General features: G+C 52.2%; 3 protein-coding genes across 4 annotated transcripts in view; all 3 read right to left on the reverse strand.

Moving 5' to 3' along the window:
• Positions 1-21,590, reverse strand: part of ZNF584 (zinc finger protein 584) — a 77,955-nt gene that overhangs the window by 5,606 nt on the left and 50,759 nt on the right. The window contains 1 exon segment of the mRNA XM_060131946.1: positions 9,259-9,264. Coding sequence (XP_059987929.1) covers positions 9,259-9,264 — 6 coding nt within the window.
• RNF225 (ring finger protein 225) lies at positions 11,557-14,552 on the reverse strand. Of its 2 annotated transcripts, XM_060130931.1 has the most exons (2): positions 13,295-14,552; positions 11,557-12,225 (listed from the first exon to the last, which is right to left on the reverse strand). In XM_060130931.1, exons 1-2 carry the CDS (start codon positions 14,194-14,196, stop codon positions 12,177-12,179), a joined length of 951 nt encoding a protein of 316 aa, XP_059986914.1. In that variant the 5' UTR covers positions 14,197-14,552; the 3' UTR covers positions 11,557-12,176. The 2 variants fall into 2 exon arrangements, with proteins under 2 accessions (XP_059986914.1, XP_059986913.1); XM_060130930.1 differs by having other exon boundaries at positions 11,557-14,552.
• Positions 15,605-21,522, reverse strand: RPS5 (ribosomal protein S5). Its single transcript, XM_060130934.1, has 6 exons — positions 21,367-21,522; positions 20,515-20,623; positions 16,963-17,172; positions 16,677-16,805; positions 15,809-15,907; positions 15,605-15,725 (listed from the first exon to the last, which is right to left on the reverse strand). The coding sequence occupies exons 2-6, from the start codon at positions 20,620-20,622 to the stop codon at positions 15,657-15,659; spliced, it is 615 nt and encodes a 204-aa protein (XP_059986917.1). The 5' UTR covers position 20,623; positions 21,367-21,522; the 3' UTR covers positions 15,605-15,656.

The following is a 21,590-nucleotide window of genomic DNA, read 5'->3' on the forward strand; positions in this document are numbered from 1 at the left end:
ACCTAGGCCGAGATGGCTTCACAGATTAATAATAACACAGGAATAAGAATTAACACCAGGGGACTTCCTGGTGGTCCAGTGGTTAAGAATCCACCTTCCAATGCAGGGGACTCGGGTTGGATCCCTCGTTGGGGAACTAAGATGCCACACGCAGGGCATCTAAGCCCAGGTGCCACAACTACAGAGCCCACATGCAGCAACTACTGAGCCCATGTGCCACAACTAGAAAGCAGCTCACGTGCTGCAACAAAAGATCCCGTGTGCCACAACTAAGACCCGACGCACCCCAAAATAAATAAATAAATATATTTTTTTAAGAAAAGAATTAACACCAATATTTCACAAACTGTGCCAGAAAAAGAAGAGAAGGGAACATTTCCCAACTCATCCACTGAAGCCAAAATTATCCTCATACTCAATCCAAATAAAGACATAACCAGAAAAGAAAACTACACCATTGATAACTCATGAATACAGAAAATCAATTACTGTAATATACCACGTTAACAGAATAAAGGACAAAAATCACACAGTCATTTCAATAGACATGGAAAAGCACTGCACAAAATCTAACGACTTTTCTCTATAAATGCCCTCAACAAACAAGAGAAGGGAACTTCCTCACCTGAAAAGGGCATATGCAACAAACCTATGGCTAACATCATACTTATTAGTGAAAGACTGAACGCTTTTCCCATAAGATCTGGAACAAGACAAGGATGTCTACTCTTACAACTTATATTCAATAAAGTACTGAGGTTCTAGCCAACCAAGTCAGTTAAGCAAAGAAAGAAGTAAAAATATCTCTACTCACAGATGACATGACATTATATAGAGAGAAAATACCAAGGAATCCACCGAAAAGAATAACCATTAGAACAAATAAATGAGTTTAGCAAGGTTGCAGGATACAAGATCAGTATACAAAAATCAATTATATTTCTATACACTAGCAATGTACAATCTAAAATAAAATTAAGAAAGTAATTCCACTTAAAAGAGCATTAAAATGAATATTTAGAAATAAATTTAGCCTTGTAAACTGAAAACACTTTAAAAAATTACAGAGCTAAATAAATAGAAAGACAACCATGTTCATGGATTGAAATACATTAAGGTGGCAATCCTGGGAATTCCCTGGCGGTCCAGTGGTTAGGACTCCACGCTTTCACTGCCAAGGGCGCGGGTTCAACCCCTAGTCGGGTAACTAAGATCCCACAAGCCACTCAACGGACAAAAAACAAACCAAAAAAAACCCAGCAATCCTGCCCAAATTGATCTACTGATTTAAATTCATGGCTCACACCTGGCCCAGAGAGGCCCCTATAAAACTTCTTTTGGAGGAAGAAGGCCAAAACCAGAACAGAGAGGGCCCACAGCTTCAGCAAAGTCACGAAGCCAGAAAGAGGAAGAGCTGGATAGGATTTGTTAGGCAAACTGTAGACATCTGAACCCCAAGCCTTACTCCAGGAGCCTGTAGGGCAACAGGTGTTGAGGCTGCCAACAGGGCTGCTCAGAGAGAGGCAGGGGAAGAGCACACAGCCTCTGTGGGCTTTAAGATACACAGAACTTCCCATGGATTAAAGGCAGAGGTGGTCAGTTTGCTGAGGGAAAGTGTGAGAGACTTACCCAGTGAGCCAATGAGTGCAAAGTTCTCCAGCATAACATCACGGTACAGGCTCCTCTGGGTCAAATTAAGGATCCCCCACTCCTCTCGGGAGAAATACACAGCCACATCCTCAAAGGTCACAGGGGCCTGTAATGATGAATTCAACTGAGCCTTAGGGTCAATAGTGGGCAGAAAGCCAACCAAAATATGAACAGAGAAACACATCCATGCCCTTGACCTGTGTCTCAAGGTCCTGCCACAGCTCTCACTGACATCATCTTTCCCTTTGAGCCCGCACCCCTCACATACCCTCATACCTCCTTCCTCCTAACACCTCAATCTCAGAGGACTCCCAAGGCCCCCAGTACCATTGGTGCCTCTCCCTTCATGCTGCTACTAAATTCTGCATCCAGCCCACAACAACAGGCTGGTGACCAGAGAGATGCCATCTATGTACCCCGCCAAGCACTCAGGCCCCACCCTATTTCCTGCCAGCCAATTCTCTCCGTGTCCCAGAGGTCACCTTTCATAAGGAAAAAAGGCTATGTTCTCCTCTCTCTCTCTTAGGCCTGAGTACATCATCCAAGGGCCCTCCAGTCTGTCCTCCTGCATGCAGACACATAACTGTACCGCAGCATGGTACAACTCCACACCCTCACCACAGCCTCGCCAGCCCACCCCACCGGCAACTCCCGCGTTCCACTGTGCACAGTGGTGTGTGTCTCCAGTGCGCTACCACAGAGAGCATCTTCAATCCCATCCTGCCTCGTCCACCCCACACCTCCCATGGCCCACAGCCAAGGACAACCCCCAGCTCTGCACAGAGGACCTACTTATCCTTCAACCCTCAGCCGCCGGGATCCACACACGGAGCTCCGAGACCCCCAGCCCTCCTCTTCTCTATCTCTGCATAGACTGTTCCTTCACCTGTCATAGCCTTCCTCACCTGTCACGGGCTCATTCAGAGTCCGGACCCGCTGTATGGGGATCCGGGTGGTGAGAGCCTGGGGCGCACCTCCCACTCACCTGCGCCTCCTCTGCCATTGGAACCTGTGGGCGGAGAGTTTCAGCGGACGCAGCTGAGATCCGCACCCGCCACCCCGTCCAGCGCGCTGGAGCCTCCGGCCGACCGAGAAAAATGTGCCCGAGGACTGGGAGCAGCCTCGGGACGTTCTCAGGGTACGACAGCGAGTCTCAGGAAAAGCAAGTCATGCCCGGGGGTCACGGAGCAAGCAAAGGCGTGGCGAGGGTCCCTGCGCTTCTCTCAGACGGGGTGGTCTCTGCGGTGCGAGCGCTGCCCTCAAAAGTGCTCGCGCCGACCACCAGCGGCGGCAAAACGAGTACCACAGGGAAACGCCGGAAGTCCCGCCCCGCCCCGCCCGTGCGCCTCCGTTAAGTCTGCGCCCGCGTTACCCGCGACCTCGTTCGGGGAGGGCGCGAACTACGTTTCCCATAAGTGACGTCGCAGACTGCGTCCGTACCGACGGAGCCAATGACAGCCTAGGAGAGGGGCGTTTCCGGGAGAGCCTCGTGGGCGGGGCAGGGACTTCCAGTGTCGGCTTTAGTTCCTTTGGACCCGCGCCGGGGCGGAGAGAAAGGGCTGCGGCAGCGGGGCATGGCGTCCAGGAGGCTCCCCGGGCCCGCGGCCAGCGGAGCGGGCGAGGTGCGAGAGTCGGGGAGGTCCCACCACGCCCTGTACCCGCGGTGACCGAGCCGAGGTGACCCCGGCCGTGGAGAGGTGCAACTGAAATGCACTCATTTCAAGTGCAAAGTTGGATGAGGTTGGAAAAATAAATACACCCATTAATTAGATTCGAGTCACTCTCTGGAGTAGTCTCCTTAGCCCAATACAGCTTTGTCCCACCCACCTCCATTATGCTGTTATTGGCAAATATATTTGTTTGTTATAGGCCAAACAGTACAATTATACTGGTTTTATACAGTTGCTTTTAAAATAAGAAATATGAATTTACGGTTTCTTTTATACACATGTCAATCATTACAGTATCATACAGAATAGTTTTGCTGCATGAAAAATCCCCTCTGCTCCATCTACCCCTCTCTCCCCCTGAGTCCCTGGCAATCACTATTTTACTGTCTCTATAGTCTGGCCTTTCCCAGAAAGTCATAAAGTTGGAATCATACAGTATGTACCTTTTTCAGACTGACTTTTTGACTTAGGAATACACATTTAAGATTCCTCCATGCCTCTTTGTGGCTAGATAGCTCAGTTCTTTTTATTGCTAAATAATATTCCATTGTATGAATGTACCAGTTTCTTTATTCATTTACCTATCGAAAGGGATCTCAGTTTGATTCCAGCTCTAAGCAATTATGAATAAACCTGTTATAAACATTCCTGTTCTAGTGTCTGTATGGACATGTTTTCAACGCATTTATATAAATACCTAGGAGTGTGACTGATGGATCATATGCTAGGACTGTATTTAAGTTTGTATGAAACTGCCAATTGTCTTCCTAAGTGGTTATATCATTTTGCATTCTCACCAGCAGTGAGTGAGACTTCTGGTTCCTCCTGTTGTCAGTATTTTGGATTTTAGCCATTCTAATAGGTATGTAGTGATACTGTTTAAATTTGCAATTCCTTAAAGACGTATGATGTTGAGAGTATTTTCATCTGCCATCTGTGTATCTTCTTTGGTGAGGTGTCTGTTCAGATCTTTTGCTTTTTTTTTTGGCCGTGCCACGTGGCATACGGGATCTTAGTTCCCCTACCAGGGATCGAACCCATGCCCCCTGCAGTGGAAGTGCAGAGTCTTAACCACTGGACTGCCAAGGAAGTCCGCATTATCCTTTTAAAACTGACTTCGTATTCTTGAATTTTAAAAGGCTTTGTTTATTTGTGGGGGTTTTTTTTGGTACATTTTGGATAAAAGTCCTTTATCAGATTTATGTTTTGCAAATATTTTCCCCTAGTCTATGGCTTGTCTTTTCATTCTCTTTCATGGTATCTTTCACAGAGCAGAACTTTTAATTTTAGATAAGTCCAACTGAATTTTTTTCTTCATGGATCATGCTTTTTGTGTTGTATCCAAAAGTCATCTCAATGCCAAACTCAAAGTCACCTAGATTTTTTTCCCCATGTTATCTTCTAGAAGTTGTACAGTTGTACACATTTAACTCTATGATTTTTTTTTTTTTTTTTTTGCGGTACGCGGGCCTCTCACTGTCGCGGCCTCTCCCATTGCGGAGCACAGGCTCCGGACGCGCAGGCTCAGCGGCCATGGCTCACGGGCCCAGCTGCTCCGCGGCATGTGGGATCTTCCTGGACCGGGGCATGAACCCGTGTCCCCTGCATCGGCAGGCAGACTCTCAACCACTGTGCCACCAGGGAAGCGCCAAGGATTATTTCTTAATGCTCAGCTAAGTGTGAGTCTTTAAGACTGAACCACATGTTAAAAAAAAAAGGCACTAAAAGCACACTGAATCAAGATGAATGGGAAACCATCCTAATAAACACATTTTAGATTTAAAAAAAAAGACTGGACTACATGTGTCACAGGGGTGGTCTTCTGGGTGGAAGGACCTCCCTTGAGGACTTGTGACACTCTTACAGAAGCACCCTGCTTGAAAGATGCCTCCTCATCCCGCACTCCAAGTCAACAACGGGAAAGCCAAGAAATGCTGGCAAAAGTGCATCTTGACTTTGATAGGAGAGGACAGCCCCATCACACATGTGTGTCTGACACCCAGAATATGTCCATTGAGGAGGCTTGAGTCAGGTTAATGGGCTATTGTGCAAGCTCACAGAGTGGAAGTTTCCTCATGAAGGGCAAGGAGACAGGGATGAAGTACAGAAGATGGAGAGTCTGCTTGGAGGAAGACTCTCAAACACACTCCTCTGTAAATGGGTTTCATCTGTGAACATTGCGTAGAAGGATGTGTTCAGGCCCAGGAAAATCCAGCTGTAACTGAGTAGCTGGTGTTCAAGGACTATTCAAGCATACGTGCACACCTCATGATACACTAAGTGAAGGCCGACTCGGAGAGCACTGCAGAAGGAGCAGTGAAGAGTGAAGGAGCACTGCAGAGAGGAGCAGATAAGAGGCAGAGGACAGAGAACAGAGAGGTGGGAAACAGGCAGGGGAGGAAGTCAGACTAGAAATGGCAATCCTGGGAGTTCCCTGTTGGTCCAGTGGTTATGACTCTGCGCTTCCAATGCCTGGGTTCGATCCCTGGTCGGGGAACTAAGATCCTGCAAGCCGTGTGGCGTGACCAAAAAAAGATAAAAGAAATGGCAAGGGGGTGGAATGTCCAGAAAGGGGAAGGAACAATAGGCGTATTCATTTCTTAGGCTGCCATAACAAAGGACCAGGAACTGGGTGAGTTAAAACAACAGACAGGTCTTCCCTGGTGGCTCAGTTGTTAAGAATCCGCCTGCCAATGCAGGGGACACAGGTTCGAGCCCTGGTCCGGGAAGATCTCACATGCCACGGAGCAGCTAAGCCCGTGTGCCACAACTACTGAGCCTGTGCTCTAGAGCCCGAGAGCCACAACTACTGAGCCTGCGTGCCACAACTACTGAAGGCCACCCGCACACTGCAATGAAGATTAGCCCCCACTCGCCGCAACTACAGAAAGCCCGTGTGCAGCCACGGAGACCCAACGCAGGCAATAAATAAATAAATAAACAAACAAAACCAAAAAATCCAGACGTTTATTGTCTGACAGTTGTGGGGGCTAGAAGTCCAGAATCAAGGTGTCAGCAGGATCACGTGCCTTCCATAGTGTCCAGAGGAGAATCTGTTCCTTGCCCCTTCCATCTCCTGGTGGCTGCCAGCCTTCCTTGGCTTGTGGCCACATTACTCCAATCTCTGCCTCCGTCGTCACATCTCTTTCTCTGTCTCCTCTGTCTCCCTCTTGAAGGGTACCTGTGATTACACTGAGGACCTACCCAAAGAATCCAGGATAATCTCCCCATTTTAAGATCCTCTATCACATCTGCAGTTTCTTCAGCCATATAAGGTAAGTAACATTCACGCATTCTAGGGATAAGGACATGGATATCTTTGGGGGCCATTATTCTTCCCACTACAGAGCCCTTCACTCTGCTTAAGGGGGAAGTCCAGAACTGCTGGGAGCATCAAGCTCTGGACTGGCCTCTTGGCAAGGGAGGGGCCACCTGTGTTGATGAGCCAAGTCTGTATCCCATGGGGGGTTGGGGGGACCACCCAGAGTGGGCTGGATCAGAAGAGCCATACTCCAGCCTGGTGCAGACGTGAATGATGCTTCTCAGACCACATGCACACAACCAGTCAGGAAAGGACACTCGCTTCTAGGGATCCCTGGAAATCAAAGTCGAGAGTCGTGAGTAATTTAAGCCAGGGCTCAGCAGACTACAGCCTGTGGGCCAAATACAGGCCATTTTCTATTTTTGTCTCGTCCCCAAAATGAGAACAGTTCTTAACATTTTTTTAGTGATTGAAAAAAAAATCAAAAGAATACTATTTCATGACATGAAAATTACATGAAATTCAGATTTCCACGTCCATAAATAGAGGTTTATTGGAACACAGCCATGCCATGCATTTACATATTGTTTATGGTACTTTGACTCTATGGTGGCAGAGTTGAGCAGTGACCAGAAACTTCACATCCTGCAAAGGAGAAAATATTTACTATCTGGCTCTTTACAGAAAAAGTTTGCTGACCCCTGATTAAGAAGTCATAGAGCTGAAGAATTTAACCAGAGGAGCGGCGTGTAAAACAAAGGTGGCTGGAAGGAATTTGCTGGAGGAGGAGAGGATGGGGATGGCCACACTCAGCAGTTGCAGTGCGACTGACTCCAGCGCTGCCTGCAGGTGAAGATCGAAGATCGCGAGGGCGCCCTCCCATCACAAGTCAGCAGCTGGCGGGAGGCGGCCGTGCCAAGCCCTGCCAGATGGCTAGGAGCTACCTCAGAGCCGTCGGTTCTGAAGACTGACTAAAAGGACACATTGAACTCAGAAAATCTGTCAAACTCTTAGTTACAGTTTATTACAATGAAAAGGTACAAATTAAAATTGGCAAAGGAAAGAGGCATACAGGGCAGGTTCTAGGAGAGACCAGGCACAAGCTTCCAGGTGTCCCCTCCCAGCGCAGTGCCGGATTCTCCCAGCAACGATATATGACAATAGAAAAGGCTGAGACAGAAACTAATACAGGCAGAAAGATCAATGTCTTCTTCAAGACTGTAGCCTAATTCTATTTTTTTAAATATCTTTATTGGAGTATAATTGCTTTACAATGGTGTTAGTTTTTGCTTTATAACAAAGTGAATCAGCTATACATATATCCCCGTAGCGCCTTCCTTTTGCATCTCCCTCCCACCCTCCCTATCCCACCCCTCTAGGTGGTCACAAAGCACCGAGCTGATCTCCCTGTGCTACATGGCCGCTTCCCACTAGCTCTCCATTTTACATTTGGTAGTGGATATATGTCCATGCCACTCTCTCACTTTGTTCCAGCTTCCCTTTCCCCCCCAACCATGTCCTCTACGTCTGTGTCTCTATTCCTGCCCCCCCTTTTTTAAAAAAAAATTATTTATTTTGGCTGCTCCAGGTCTTAGTTGCGGCATGTATGTGGGATCTAGTTCCCTGACCAGGGATTGAACCAGGGCCCCCTGCATTGGGAGCGCGGAGTCTTACCCACTGGATCACCTGGGAAGTCCCAACTGTAGCCTACTTCTTAGCACAAAACACGATGAGGCTTTAAACCCCCTGGAAAACAGGCAGCATCTCTCAAGAATAAGCTGCCTCCTTATCTTGGGGATACCTCAAGTATGAGAACATGAAGCTCATAAAGTACCCAGACTGGCTTCCTAAATTAATACCTTAAGAAAGAAAGAGAAACAAAAGAACCCACGTATCACTAAGTGCTCTTTACCAACATCAACCCTCCCACACTCCTGTCCGTCTTGGCCACCCCTCCTGCAATGGCCCTCTGCTTCTCACGGTGCCAGTAAGCCTGTCACTGCATCAGGGCCTTTGCTCTTGCCATTTTCTCAGCCTTGCAGGCTGTTCCCTGGCCTCTGCTTGCCTTGTTTGGGCATCTGTGCTCCTACTCCCTGAGCCCCCCATCGAAGTTGGGCCCCCGCCAGTCTCTGTGACATCATTTTGCTTTGTCTTCTACAGAACACTTAGCTTTGACCTAAAGAATACTATGAATGGTTTGTCTGGCTGTGGACTGTCCAGCTCTGCCCTGGAACGTGACTTCTAAGGAAGAGAGAAATAAGAACATCTGTGACCTTCTTGTTCACTGCTACAACCTCAGCAGCCAGCCCAGACTCTGGCAAATATCACAGGGGCCCCTTGAGATAAGGAAAGAACTATGAGATGAAATTTCAGCATGCGACAGATATTGAGTAGGTCCATGGCTCACTGGGACAAATGCTTGGCCTGAAACAACGCTGGCCAGAGGACAAGCCCCCAGGGCCCATCTGCTCCTGTTGTGTCTGGCCTCTTGTGACTCCTCAAAATCCAGCAGAGAGCCTCAGCCCTGTCACAGTCCACCAGTACCTGAGAGCAGGGAGCACGGCCTGAGTGAAGCCAGGAGAGCCCAAGGCCAAGTGTACACCCCACCACTCCCCAAGTGGAGAGAGAGTTTCAGAAGGGCTAAGAACAAGGCCATAATAGGAGTAGGACTCACACCCACATCTCTCTGGCTCCAGAGTCCACACCCATGGCTGAGCTGGCCCCACCAGTTGGGAAGAACATCCACACACTGCTGTTTTTAAGAGTGGATTTCTACAAACTGTATGATTCTATTGGTACGAAATGTCCTGAATAGGCAAATCCATAGAGACAAAAAGTAGACTAACGGTTGCCAGGGGTTGAGGAAAAGGAGAAATGGGACATGACTCGAAAGGGTATGGGGCTTGTTTTGTAAATGTTCTGGAATTCGATAGTGGTGATGGCTGCATAAACTGTGTGATCATACTAACAACCCGATGAATTGTACACTCTAAATGGGCAAATTGTATGGTGTGTGAATTACATTTCAAGAAAGCTATTATTAAAAATAAAAACGAGTAGATTTCTGGAAGATTCCTGGGAGAAGTCCCATACCCAATGTGGAGTTTTCCACGGCCATTAGAGTGGAAACATACATGCCCCAGAAAGAGGGACGCAGGTCATAGGTCTCTCCTGGCCCCTCTGGCCCAAGCCTCTGCAGAGACTGACAGGGCAGAGGAAGTCGCAGCTCAGGAGGACAGGCCCAGCTCTGCCCCGCTAAGGTGTGTGCCCCTAGGGGAGACGCTCCCCATTCCAGCCTGTTTCCCCCTTGGGACGGAGGATCCCAGCACTTCCCAGGTCGGCCTTCGCTTCAGCTTCGGGCTCCTGTTTGGTCGGACACACACACACACACACACACACACACACACACACACACACACACACACGCCTCCCCCAGTTCCACACACACACACACGCCTCCCCAATTACACACACACGCCTCCCCCAATGCCACACACACACACGCCTCCCCCAATTCCACACACACACACACACACACGCACACGCACACACACACACACACAGACGATGCGCTCGACAGGCCGAAGGCGGGCAAAATCGCCATAGCAACGACAGTCTCAAGCTTTCGATTGGCTATCAGCACTGGCGCGCCTTCTCTGCTCCTCCCACCAGGCTCCGGGAGGGGCAAGATGCGCGCGCAGCCCAACAGAGTGGCGGGGCGAAGGCGGGCCAGGTTGCTATGGCAATTAACGTCACGCCCCCATCCCAGAATGCGGCCTCCGATTGGTCCGCGTTGCTGACAACCTCCTAGCTTTCCCCGCCTCGAACACCGCTTAGGTTTGTGAGCGGGAAAGACTCAGAGGATGGCAAACTCGGAGGACGGAGGAGAGCTGCGGTTTCGGGGCCCGGGGAGGAAGGAAAAGCGAGGCTGCCCTGTCAGGGTGTGGAGTTGAGGGGAGGTGTTTTGCAGAAAGCTCTCTGGTCCCTGTTCGAATCCACGCCCTGCCCCGCCCCCAGCCTCAGTTTCCCCATCTGTAAGCTGGACACTTCCGCTCTCAGGGTCCAGCGAAGGCCCCCCGTGGGCCTTATTCCCTCGGCCTGAACAGAAGAGGCCCCAATGACAGGAGACGAGTGTGGTGTGGGCAGAGGCCTCCCCGACCCTCGTGAGGAGAAAGGCTGGCTGGATCCCGGTAGAGTGGAGCACTCGGCGCCCCTCGGGGGCAAACGCAGGAGACCTGGCGGAGGGCCTGGAAAAGGTTTGGGGAGTTGAGGGCCCCACGAGCGTGGAGGGGGAGGCAGTGTCCCCAAGATGATGGCTCCTCTCCTCAGCCCTCTGGACACCATCTGCCATGCGAAGTCCCTCGTTCACAAGGTGCCCCGAGTCCCCCCTTGGTACACAGCAGGCGCTCAATAAATACTTGTGGATGAACGAATTCTTCCTGCAAGTAGTTTATGGTCTCCCGTTTTACAGAAGCGAGAACCAAAGTCTGGCCGGTAAAGGCGTCCCTGGGCACCCATGCCAGGCACTGAGGCTAACCCCCACTCTCTGGGTGTTCACAGGCATTGGGACCAGTGGAAGGAGGAGCAAGCCTGGGGCAGATACGTTGGGGGGGGGGGGTGCGTCCGGCAGGGATGGAATGGGCATTGGGAGGGCCGGGAGAGCACAGCTCCAGGTGGCCACAGTGGCTGGCAGGCAAGTGTCGGAGGAGTCCCCTCTGATCCTAGCCCCGGGGTGGTTTCAGGCAGCCCCTTTGTTCATGGGCAGTGGGCGGGCAGACATCGAAGTCAGCTTCATTTTACGGGAAGAGAGACTGACGTCTCAGGCTCCCAGCTGGGAGGGTGGAGAAGCAACCCTTCCCCACAGTCCCGAGGAGGAAGCACGTTAGGACAGGGAGGAGCCAGCTCTGCCCACTGCCCTCAGCCACCAGCTCCCCGCTTAGGGCCCCCCCCCCCGCCTCAATGCCAGCTGGCGTTACCCCTTAGCATCCTTAAAGATACAGCCCCGGGCTTCCCTGGTGGCGCAGTGGTTGAGAGTCCGCCTGCCGATGCGGGGGACACGGGTTCTTGCACCGGTCCGGGAAGATATCACGCGCCGCGGAGCGGCTGGGCCCATCAGCCATGGCCGCTGAGCCTGCGCGTCCAGAGCCTGTGCTCCGCAATGGGAGAGGCCACAACAGTGAGAGGCCCGCGTACCGCAAAAAAAAAAAAAAAAAAAAAAAAGATACAGCCCCGAGGCCTCTTCCTCCAGGCAGCCTTCCTTGAACACCCTCAGGCAGAAAGCATCATCTTTCTCTTCCGTGCACCACCAGCCAAGGGCCCCTTCTGACCCCCCTGGCTGGGCCCATCCCTGCCAGTTCTACTCCCTCACCGTAACTCTCCCAGCCTGGGGGTTAGGAGGGAAGGCATGAGGAGGGGCATATTGGATCCCAACCTGGGGTGAAGTGAGGCAGACTCGGGGCTCCAGGGCCTGGGGGGGAGACAGAAAGTCCATGTTTAGTTTGTGCAGAAGGTGGCTGCTATCTACACCACTGTGACTAACCCAGGAAGGCTTCTGAGAGGAGGACCACTCTCCCTGCTGAAGGAGGGCTGAGGCTTCATTCACCCTGGTGTACAGCAGGCTTGCCACAAAATGCTGATGGAGCCCTGGAGGAGGTGAAGTAACCGACACTGAGTATTTAATGAGTGGAGATGGGGGTGATGAGGGCTCTAGTGGCTAAGGAGAGGGGCCAGGGATGTCCAGGAGCGATCCCTCACCCCAAATCACATGACACTGTCTGACCCAGAGAGCAACCTTGGCCTCTTTGAGGCTCAGTGACCACAGCTGCCCCTCAGCATATCAGGAGAATCTCAGAAGCCACTAGCCATAGGGGAAATCGAGGTCCCATTGCAAGTTGATATTCAGGACCCAAGTGGAAGCCAGTTTTTGAGGCTCAGGCCCTGTCTGTCTCTCCCCAGTCCTGGCCAGGCCACACCTCCCCCTTCAAGCCCAAGCCCCAGCCAGATCTGTAAGGCAGCAAATGCAGGACCAACATGGAGATGGCTGGATCCCACCCAGGCTCAGCCTGCAGGCAGCAACTCCACAGCCTGGGGAGGAGTGGGGTGGTTGGTCCTGCAGTGGGCCACTCACAGGTGTGGCCAGGGAATAGTCTGCCATCCAAAGATGGGGGCCCCCAGCACCTGCAGAAAGCCCAAAGGATGAGTAAATCAGAGACTTAAGCTCTGGTGCCAGCCAAGGATGAGCGTTCTCCTGGAGTTCTGATGATTGGGGTGTATTCAGTAGGACACTTACGAGGATCAGGGATGGGGTACCCCTAGCAGGGCCACTGCACGATGTTGGTCAGAGGGACCCTGCAGCTGGACTCCCACAAGAGCTGAGGATCGAGTGTACCCCCAGCTGGTTTATGAGTGCCTCCCAGCAGGACCTTTACAGACATGGGGGTCCCACAGCTGGATGCCCACAGAGATTGGTGTCAGGGGTGCTCCTTGAGAGGGTCCCTGCTCCGTGCTAATGATGCCAGGCCTCTCTAGAGAAATGGGTGCTTGCCATGCGCCCTCTAAGGCCTCCACGGGGATCATGGCGAGCATCAGGATGACACTGGGGTCCCCAGGCCTGAGGCAGGGCCTGCGGCGCGGATGCTTTTACTGCGCCCCCCACCGCCTCCACCCGCCGCGTGCCCGCGGGGCCCAGTCAGGCCAAGCCTCCGCCCCCCACCTGCGGTCCAAGGACCCGTCCGGCGTCTCTGTCTCTTCGGGAACCCCCTCGGGCTCCAGCGCGTCCTCTGCAGCCCCCGGTGGGGCGGCGTTCAGGTCATGGCCCACGGGGCGCGGCATCCAGCCGGGGATCCAGGGCGCCGCCGGCGTGGGCCGAGGCAGGAACCAGGAGAAGCCGGGCGCCGGGGCGAGCGCCACGAGCTGGGGCCGAGCGGGGCTGGAGGTGGTGGCGCGCGGGATGAGGAAGAAGATGTAGAGGCCCGTGACCACGAGGCCCGCGGCCACAAGCACTGCCAGGGCGACGGCCGCGTGGAAGACCCGGGCCGAGCTGGCCAGCGTCAGGCGGCGCGACAGCGGGCGGCCGAGGCGCAGCGGCGGCGGCGGCGGCGGCGGGGGGCGGGCCTTGCGCGGTCCGGGCGCCGGCGGCGGCTGCCGCACGTAGAGCAGGCCGCGCCGGCGGTCGAAGCGCACGGAGCCCTGGAGCGGCGGCGGGGCGCGTGCGGAGCCGGGCAGCAGGCCGTACTGCGTGGGCAGCGCGGGGAGCCCGCGGCGTGGGGCCAGGCGCGTGGGCGCGCGGCACACGGGACAGGCCACCGCGTCGCCGCCGCCCGCCGTGGCCAGAGACAGACGAGCCAGGCACTCGAGGCAGAAGACGTGGCTGCAGTCCAGGCACTTGGGCAGCTTGAATACGCTGTCGAAGGGCGACACGCAGATGAGGCATTCCACGGGGGACGCGGGCGGCAGGATGGGTCCCTGGCTGCCGTCCCCTTCCTCCTCATCACCCTCGTCTTCGTCCTCTCCCCTGCTGGGGGGCCGGAGTGTGGACGGCGAGCCCGGGATGCTAGGCTCCGAGCCCAGGGGGACCCGGGGGCGGCGGATCCAGGGCGGCCGAGGGCAGGGCATCTGGACCCGGCCTGCGGGGACAGGCGGTCAGGCAGCGAAGGGGCCGGGGGGAGACGGCAGAGGGGATCTGGGGAGGGTCAGGGGCTGGGCTCTGGAAGGATCACCCCACACAGGGCAGGGGCGTCCAGAGAAGGGGAAGCAGAGCCCAGTAGGCAAGGAGACTGGGAGTTGGGACAGAGGAGTGTGCAGGTAGAGATCTGGACTGGAGGCACACAGGCAGGTGAGACCCAGAGGGGTTCCGAAGAGGATTAGGGACAGGGACAGACAAACGGAGCACCGCAGATTCTGAGCTACACTTGGGGGATGCCCCAGCCAAGAGCCAGGTGGACCTGGGTGACTCCAGGAAGGATCCCAGACAGGCGTGGAGAGGAGACAGGGACTCCCAGGAAAGCTGGGCAGAGACAGACCCTGGGAGACCACAGAAGACAAACGGGAAAAGCAGATGAAGGAGGATGGAAGCTTCAGGATAGGTGGCCAGCAGCCCAGGAGTCAGACTCCCCAGTGACAGACCCCAGCGGGCCAGCAGGCTCTTCCCACCTGCTGGTGCCTCCTCCCTCTGGCTGGCGCCTCCTTGCCTGTTCCGCCCGCAACCCTCGGCCTACCTGCCGCTGGATATTAATGCTCCTCCCCATGGGAGGGTGCCTGTGGTGGGGCCACTCCCTCCAGATGCCAGGTTCCCACCACACCTGTCACACTGCCCTCCCTGCCCCTAGGGAGGTGGCCACCAGGACAGGGAACACCAAGCCTGACATCGGCCAGATGTCGGGGGTGCAAGGAAGGAGGCACAGGCTGACAGGACGTTGACAGTCCAGGCTCATCAGGAGGGGGGGTCCCCACCACCACTCCCAGTCTTCAACACCTCATGAATCCTCCACCTAGAGCCACTGGTGGGGTGAGTGCAACCTGGGGTATCAGTGGCTCTGGGCAGGGGCAGCGTGTCCAGGAAGAGTGGGACTTCTAGAGTCCCGGGCAGGCTGACCCCACAGTAGACTGGACCGGACCAGCCCTCTCCAGCCAATGACAAGGGGCTAGAAACTGTCTTGGTCCAGAGCCCAGGCCTTGGCTTCCTCACCCTGGGGCTGCTTCCTGGCAACACACCTCTCAGGGCAGTGGGCTGCAGCCACCAAGCCCCTCCCCAGACCAGTGACATCTCTGCCAGGACAACCCCACCCCTCATTTTCCAACACCTGCTGGAACAGTCCAGGCAGCCAGGCCTGCAGCCCAGGGTGCCATGGTTCTGAGTCAGTGGTGCTTCCTGAGCCGAGCACTTCCCTGGTGGGTCCAGGTCCCAACAGACCAGAAGACATGCCAGGAACATGGGCAGCTCCTCAGAAACACCAGTCATCCTGCCCCTCACCCCCTGCTCCCAGATACCCTTCCCCATTGAGCACAGACAGTGGCACAGGTGGGTGGGGCCACCCCAAAGGGCAAACAGGTTTATTGCAGCTGTGGCCAGGCAATCAGCGGTTGGACTTGGCCACACGTTCCAGCTCATCCTTCTTCTTGATAGCGTAGGAGTTGGAGGAGCCCTGCAAGAAGGGATGGTTAGTTCCAATGTCGGAGGACCCTCCCCTTGAGACTCGCACCCCCCCCTCCAGGTGTCCTCACCCACCTTGGCAGCGTTGATGAGCTCGTCTGCCAGGCACTCGGCAATGGTCTTGATGTTCCGGAAGGCGGCCTCACGAGCACCTGTGCACAGCAGCCAGATGGCCTAGGGAGCACAGGGGTTCCTGTGCTAAGTAGGGGTTGCCCCTACACCACGCAGGGACACGGCTCTCCAGTACCCTGGGACCCAACAAATGCTGCCTACCACGTTGCCATCCGCAGGCCAACTGAGGCAAGACACAGTGGGAGCCCACAGCGCTGCCCAGGTGCCATGCTGCTAGATCTGGGATCAGACTGAGGGGCACAAAAAAGTGTGCGGACACAAAGGCTGAAGCTGGGTCCCTGATGACAGGTGACTTAAAACTAGCCATGACAGGGAAATGCAACGTGTTCCTGGTCTGGAACCCTTGACTGAAAAAGTACAGCTAGAAGGGGTATGCTTGGGGACAGCTCCATAAACTGGAACAGTGATGTAATGTCAAATGTTAGATTGCTGTTACATTTCTTGGGGGTGATGGTGGGGACAGAACATCTTTATTCTAGGGGGACACCCACTGAAATGTTAACAGGGAAATGGTCAAAACACCTGCAACTGATTCTCAAATGGTCCAAGAAAATAAAAAAAAAACAGTGTAAAAACATACCCAAATGAAACGGGCCCTTCAATCTAATGCTGCCCAGGAGAGGGCCCAGAGCTAGGACGTGCTCTGCGTGGGGTGGGAATCCAGGAAGGCTTCATTACCTGACACTCAGGTAAACATGCAGACAGAGATGAACATTCCCACTTGCCAGCCTCTGCTGCCCCAGGCAGGATTCTGCCAGAGTCTGGTGGCTGTTCCTGGCCACCCACGTGTGCCCCAAAGCCCCAAGCCCACCTGATTCACACGGCGCAGCGGGGACACGTCCACGGCCTGCCGCCTCACTGTTCCAGCTCGCCCAATGCGGGTCGAGTCCTCCCGGGGGCCGCTGTTGATGATGGCATTCACCAGGACCTGCAGGGGGTTCTAAAAGAAGGGGGCCATGAGCCAGATACCGGGCAAGCATCCCTCCCTGACCCTTCACCCCTAAAACCTGGAGCACCCTGGCATGCATATCGTGGGGCGGCCATTGGCTTTAGGGTGTACTAAGGGCACTCTGCCCCACCTGGCCTCAGGGCCCTACCTCGCCTGTGAGCAGATGGATGATCTCAAAGGCATGCTTGACGATGCGCACAGTCATGAGCTTCTTGCCATTGTTGCGGCCATGCATCATCATGGAGTTGGTGAGGCGCTCCACGATGGGGCACTGCGCCTTGCGGAAGCGCTTGGCCGCGTAGCGCCCTGCACTGTGGGGCAGGTATTTGGCATACTTCTCCTTCACTGCGATGTAATCCTGGGGCAGCAGGAAGAGGGGGTGAAGGGACCACGGTCAGGAGCAGGACGGATCTTGGCAGGGGACCAGAGAGACTGAACACCCACTCAGGGTAGCCCCCACCCACCTGCCTGCCACAGAAAAGTAAAACCGAAGCAAGTGACTTTACCAGGACACTAAATAGAGTACTTCCTTTCTAATGGGAGGAAGGGTATGGAAAACTAAGTAGACAACCACCCACGATACCAGTCTTGTTTTAAAAGTGTTCTTCACTCTGCACTGACGTTTTATGTCAAATAACTCTTTGTTCTGGAGGGGCTGTCCCGTGCACTGTAGTATGCCAGTAGCACTCCTCATTACTGACCCCCAAAAATGTACCCCTAAAGGGGTAGGGGTGGGGGGAACTAACCCAGAGAACCAGTGTTTCAAAACAATCATTCAACAATCTTGCCTATATATACATACATATTCCAAGATAGTGTCTAGAAACACTAAACCATTCGAGGGGGTTGAGTCAGAGAACTGTCTATGTGAGGACCACTTTTGATATTTCCAGTACGAAACCTACACAAAGTCATTCTACCACACACACATGAGAACATGTACAAACAATGAGTTTCTACAAATACAAGGATTAACAGGAAAAGAACACAGAGGATTCTGATGTAGGCACAACAGTCTGGTGTCTAGCCTGGAGAGGACCACTTGCACAAACAGGCAAGTAGACAGACAGGTGTCCATGCAGGGACTCACACTGTGCCAAAAAAAAAACTGCGAATACCAAATGCCCCAGCAAGTGTTTGGTCAAGCTGTTGGGCCCCATGGTAGAGCCCAGCACAGCTTTCAAGAGAGTGAGAACTCTGATACCAGCTGACTTCTGCTTTCCCAGCCCCTAGGAGAGGACCAGGGGAAAGTGAAAAATCGTTTCTACATTATTAAAGGGCTGTACAAAAAAAAGCAAGAAAAAGAAAACAAAGAAGCAAACACGCATGTGACAGACCACATGTGACCTACAAAGACTTTATAAAACATTTACTAACTGGCCCTTTTAAGTTTGCAGACCTCTCCCCCAACAAACCCATGAAGGAAAACAGTTCTACAAGACATTGAGTGAAAAACAGGTCTGAATTCTGTTAGGCTCAGTACCTAGGTACCATGATATATTTAGAGGCAACAAAAAGTTCTAATTTCTTTTAAAAGAAGAAAGGGAAAAATATGATCAAACCTGAATTTTATTCGTCATTATACCAATGCAGTCACAAAACAAATTTCTTTTTATGAAGGCCCCACAAAAGTCCTAATGAGGCCAAGTGTAAAACAGTATGGGGGCAACATACAGTGGGAGAACTCCCATTTCCCAATTTCAAAACCTATTACAGGGCTTCCCTGGTGGCGCAGTGGTTGAGAGTCCGCCTGCCGATGCAGGGGACGCGGGTTCGTGCCCTGGTCCGGGAGGATCCCACGTGCCGCGGAGCGGCTGGGCCCGTGAGCCGTGGCCACTGGGCCTGCGCGTCCGGACCCTGTGCTCTGCAATGGGAGAGGCCACAACAGTGAGAGGCCCGCGTACCGCCAAGAAAAACAAAAAAAAACCCCTATTACAAGACAGTGTGGTACTGGCAAAAGGATAGGCATAGAGACCAATGAAATAGAGTTCAGAGTTCAGAAACAAACCCTTACATCCTTGCTCAACTGATTTTCAACAAGGGTGCCAAGACCATTCAATGGGATAAATACTCTCTTCAACAAATGGTGCTGCGCATGGGGGATCTTAGTTCTCCAACCAGGCATCGAACCTATGCCCCCTGCATTGAGAGCACAAAGTCTTAACCACTGTACCACCAGGGAAGTCCCTTTACCTTTCTGTTCTTAATTTCACTGATTTCTGTTCTGATCTTTATGATATCCTATCTTCTACTTTGCTTTAGTTGTATTTTGCTCTTTTTATTTTTTGAGGGGTGCTGAGATTATTGATGTGAAACTTTTTTTTCTTTTCTAACAAATCATTATTATAGAAAGTTCCTTCAGTACTGTTCCAGCTTTATCCCACAAGTTTTCATTACAATTTATTCAGTTCTAAATACCCCTTGATTCCCTTAGAGACTTCCTCTATCACCCCTGTATTATTTAGAAGTATACTGTTTCATTTCCTACTGTTTGGAGCATTTTCTGGTATCTTTTTGTTACTGATTTCTTATTTGTTTCACGTTTGGTTTGATTGTTTAAATTTGTTCAAGTTTGTTTTATGACCCACGGTGTGGTATATCTTGCTGAATGTTCTGTAAGGCTTCTTGAAATGAATGTGTATTTTGCTGTCACTGGGTGAAGTTTCTATAAATGTCTTCACAATCCTCTTGGTTGGGGTTATTACTCAGACTTTTTACATCCTTGCTGACTTTCTGTCTAGTATTTCTGTCAGTTGCAGGGAGAGGGATGATGAAGTCCTGAAGTATAATTGAGAAACTGTCTATTCCTCTTACAAGTTCTGTAAGTTTCTGCTTCATGTATTTCAAAGTTCTGTTGTTTAGTGCATACACATATAGGATTGCTATGTCATCTTGGTGTACTGACCCTTTAATCATAATAAAAGGGTTCATTTTCTTGCAAAAACAAACAAACAAAAAATGGTGCTAGGACATATACATATAATGTATAAATGAGATTGAAGTTACATTTTATTGCCTAAATTTAAGTACGATACAGAAAACTCCAAGAGACAAAAACAAAAGCTGCTGGGACAACTGGATTTCCCCACACAAAATGATAACGTTGGGCCCTGACACTTTATGGGACTTGAGCATCTGCAGATTTTGGTAAACTTGGGGGCTCTTGGAAAGAACACTCCTCAGATACCGAGGGATGACGGTAAGTCATTTAGATTTTTAGGCATTTGAATCTTTATAATTTGACTCTTCCCTCCAAGGCACAACTTCTGAACTTGAAAAATATTGTCCATTTTTATTTAATTCTAAAACATATAATTTAAATAAAATTTTATAGCCTGAATGAAGTATTGTCCTTGTCATCTTCAATACTTGAGTAAAATAAGAACACTCAGAACTTATAGATGACCTTTAAAAAATAAAATATATGAAACTAAAAAGATAAATAAATTGTGTATTTCACTACAAAACAATTAACTAAACAACTTGTGGGATGTGATACTCCCTCTGAGGAAGGAACCATCTCCTGACAAAAACTGTAGCAACCTCTAACAGGATACAAGGAAAAACAGACACGATGGGTGGGGTGATCCAGGGATCCCTTCTTTACCTGTCCCATCTTCAACTCTACTTAGTGGGACAGCTACAAGTTTCAAGCGACCCCACCCCCAGCTGGGAAGCACAATCATTACACCTCCCTCACCTGCAGGGAAATGTCATTAATCTGCACATCATCGGTGCTCCACTTCCCAAAGAGCTTGATGTCGGGGGTCTCTGCTACTGCAGGTGCAGCTGTCTCCCACTCCGTCATCCTAGGGACAGAAACTGTCAAAGCCCAGGCACACTCACCACAGACTCTGAGGTTAGCGCACAACCTGAGAACTGGGAAGTTACCAGGAACTGAGAAAGGCTGTGAGCATCTGAGTCCACCTTGTGGAACCTTAAAAAAACCACTCATCTGTCAGCAAGAAACACCTGTCTCTCACCCAGGAACCCTGAGGCTAACAGCTGGCAGGCACCCCCTCAACGGTTGCAAGGCGGCCCAGAGACGGGCAGGGGATGCCAAATGCCCTGATGCTGCATCCGCTCGAAGTCAAACCCCAACCTTGTTCTTCAAGAGCTCTGCGACCCTAGGAAAGTCTACAAGCCGCTGTGGACTCAACTTCCTCATCAGTAAAACAGAAGGATCAATAGTATGAATTCTGCGCTTTACCAGTGCAAAGGTTGAGTTTGGTGTCCGACCCCGACGGGGGGATTAGGGGCTGCTACTTAGGAGAAAGCGTGTCCAGACCAAAGTGTGCATCGTGCATGTAAGGATAACAGGAACTTCTTATAATAAATAAAGTACAACTGCAGAGACCAGGCCAACATTCCCCAGTCCGCTGGGGGCAAGGCTACGGCGGCGGCGGGGCATCAGCAAAGGGGCGAGAGTAACTTTCTCCCCGTCTCCATCCTTGTCCCCTGCCCGAGGGAAGCCCCCGGCCTCGGGTCCCACCCACGGCTCCCGGAAGACCCTGAATCGGCCTTCAGACCTCCGTCTCCGCGGCAGCCTCACCTTAAGCAGCACCTGAGGCGTCTCGGTCGCTCAGCATAGACCACGCGCCGCCCTGGCACAGACAAGAAAAGGCCGCACGCTGCGGGCCGACGCTTTTAAGGGAGGCGAGAACTTCCGGGTCACCGAAGGCCGCGCGTGCGCAGAAGAACAAGGCGTATTTACGGACCAATTCGGAGCGAGCATGTAAAGGCGTCCTCTGGGCCAAACGGAAACCGTAAACCCCC

Source organism: Lagenorhynchus albirostris, chromosome 19 (genome assembly GCF_949774975.1).
Source record: "Lagenorhynchus albirostris chromosome 19, mLagAlb1.1, whole genome shotgun sequence".
Taxonomy (NCBI): Eukaryota; Metazoa; Chordata; class Mammalia; order Artiodactyla; family Delphinidae; genus Lagenorhynchus; species Lagenorhynchus albirostris.

Excerpts from the sequence above, each read along its gene's own strand:
- RPS5 (XM_060130934.1), bottom strand. The coding sequence starts at position 20,622 with ATGACGGAGTGGGAGACAGCTGCACCTGCAGTAGCAGAGACCCCCGAC. Across the intron at positions 16,806-16,962 it reads TCCATCTGCTCACAGGCGAG|AACCCCCTGCAGGTCCTGGT; the intron begins GTAGGGCCCTGA and ends CCCTTCTTTTAG. Across the intron at positions 15,726-15,808 it reads AGCTCATCAACGCTGCCAAG|GGCTCCTCCAACTCCTACGC; the intron begins GTGGGTGAGGAC and ends CCCTTCTTGCAG.
- RNF225 (XM_060130930.1), bottom strand. The coding sequence starts at position 14,196 with ATGCCCTGCCCTCGGCCGCCCTGGATCCGCCGCCCCCGGGTCCCCCTG.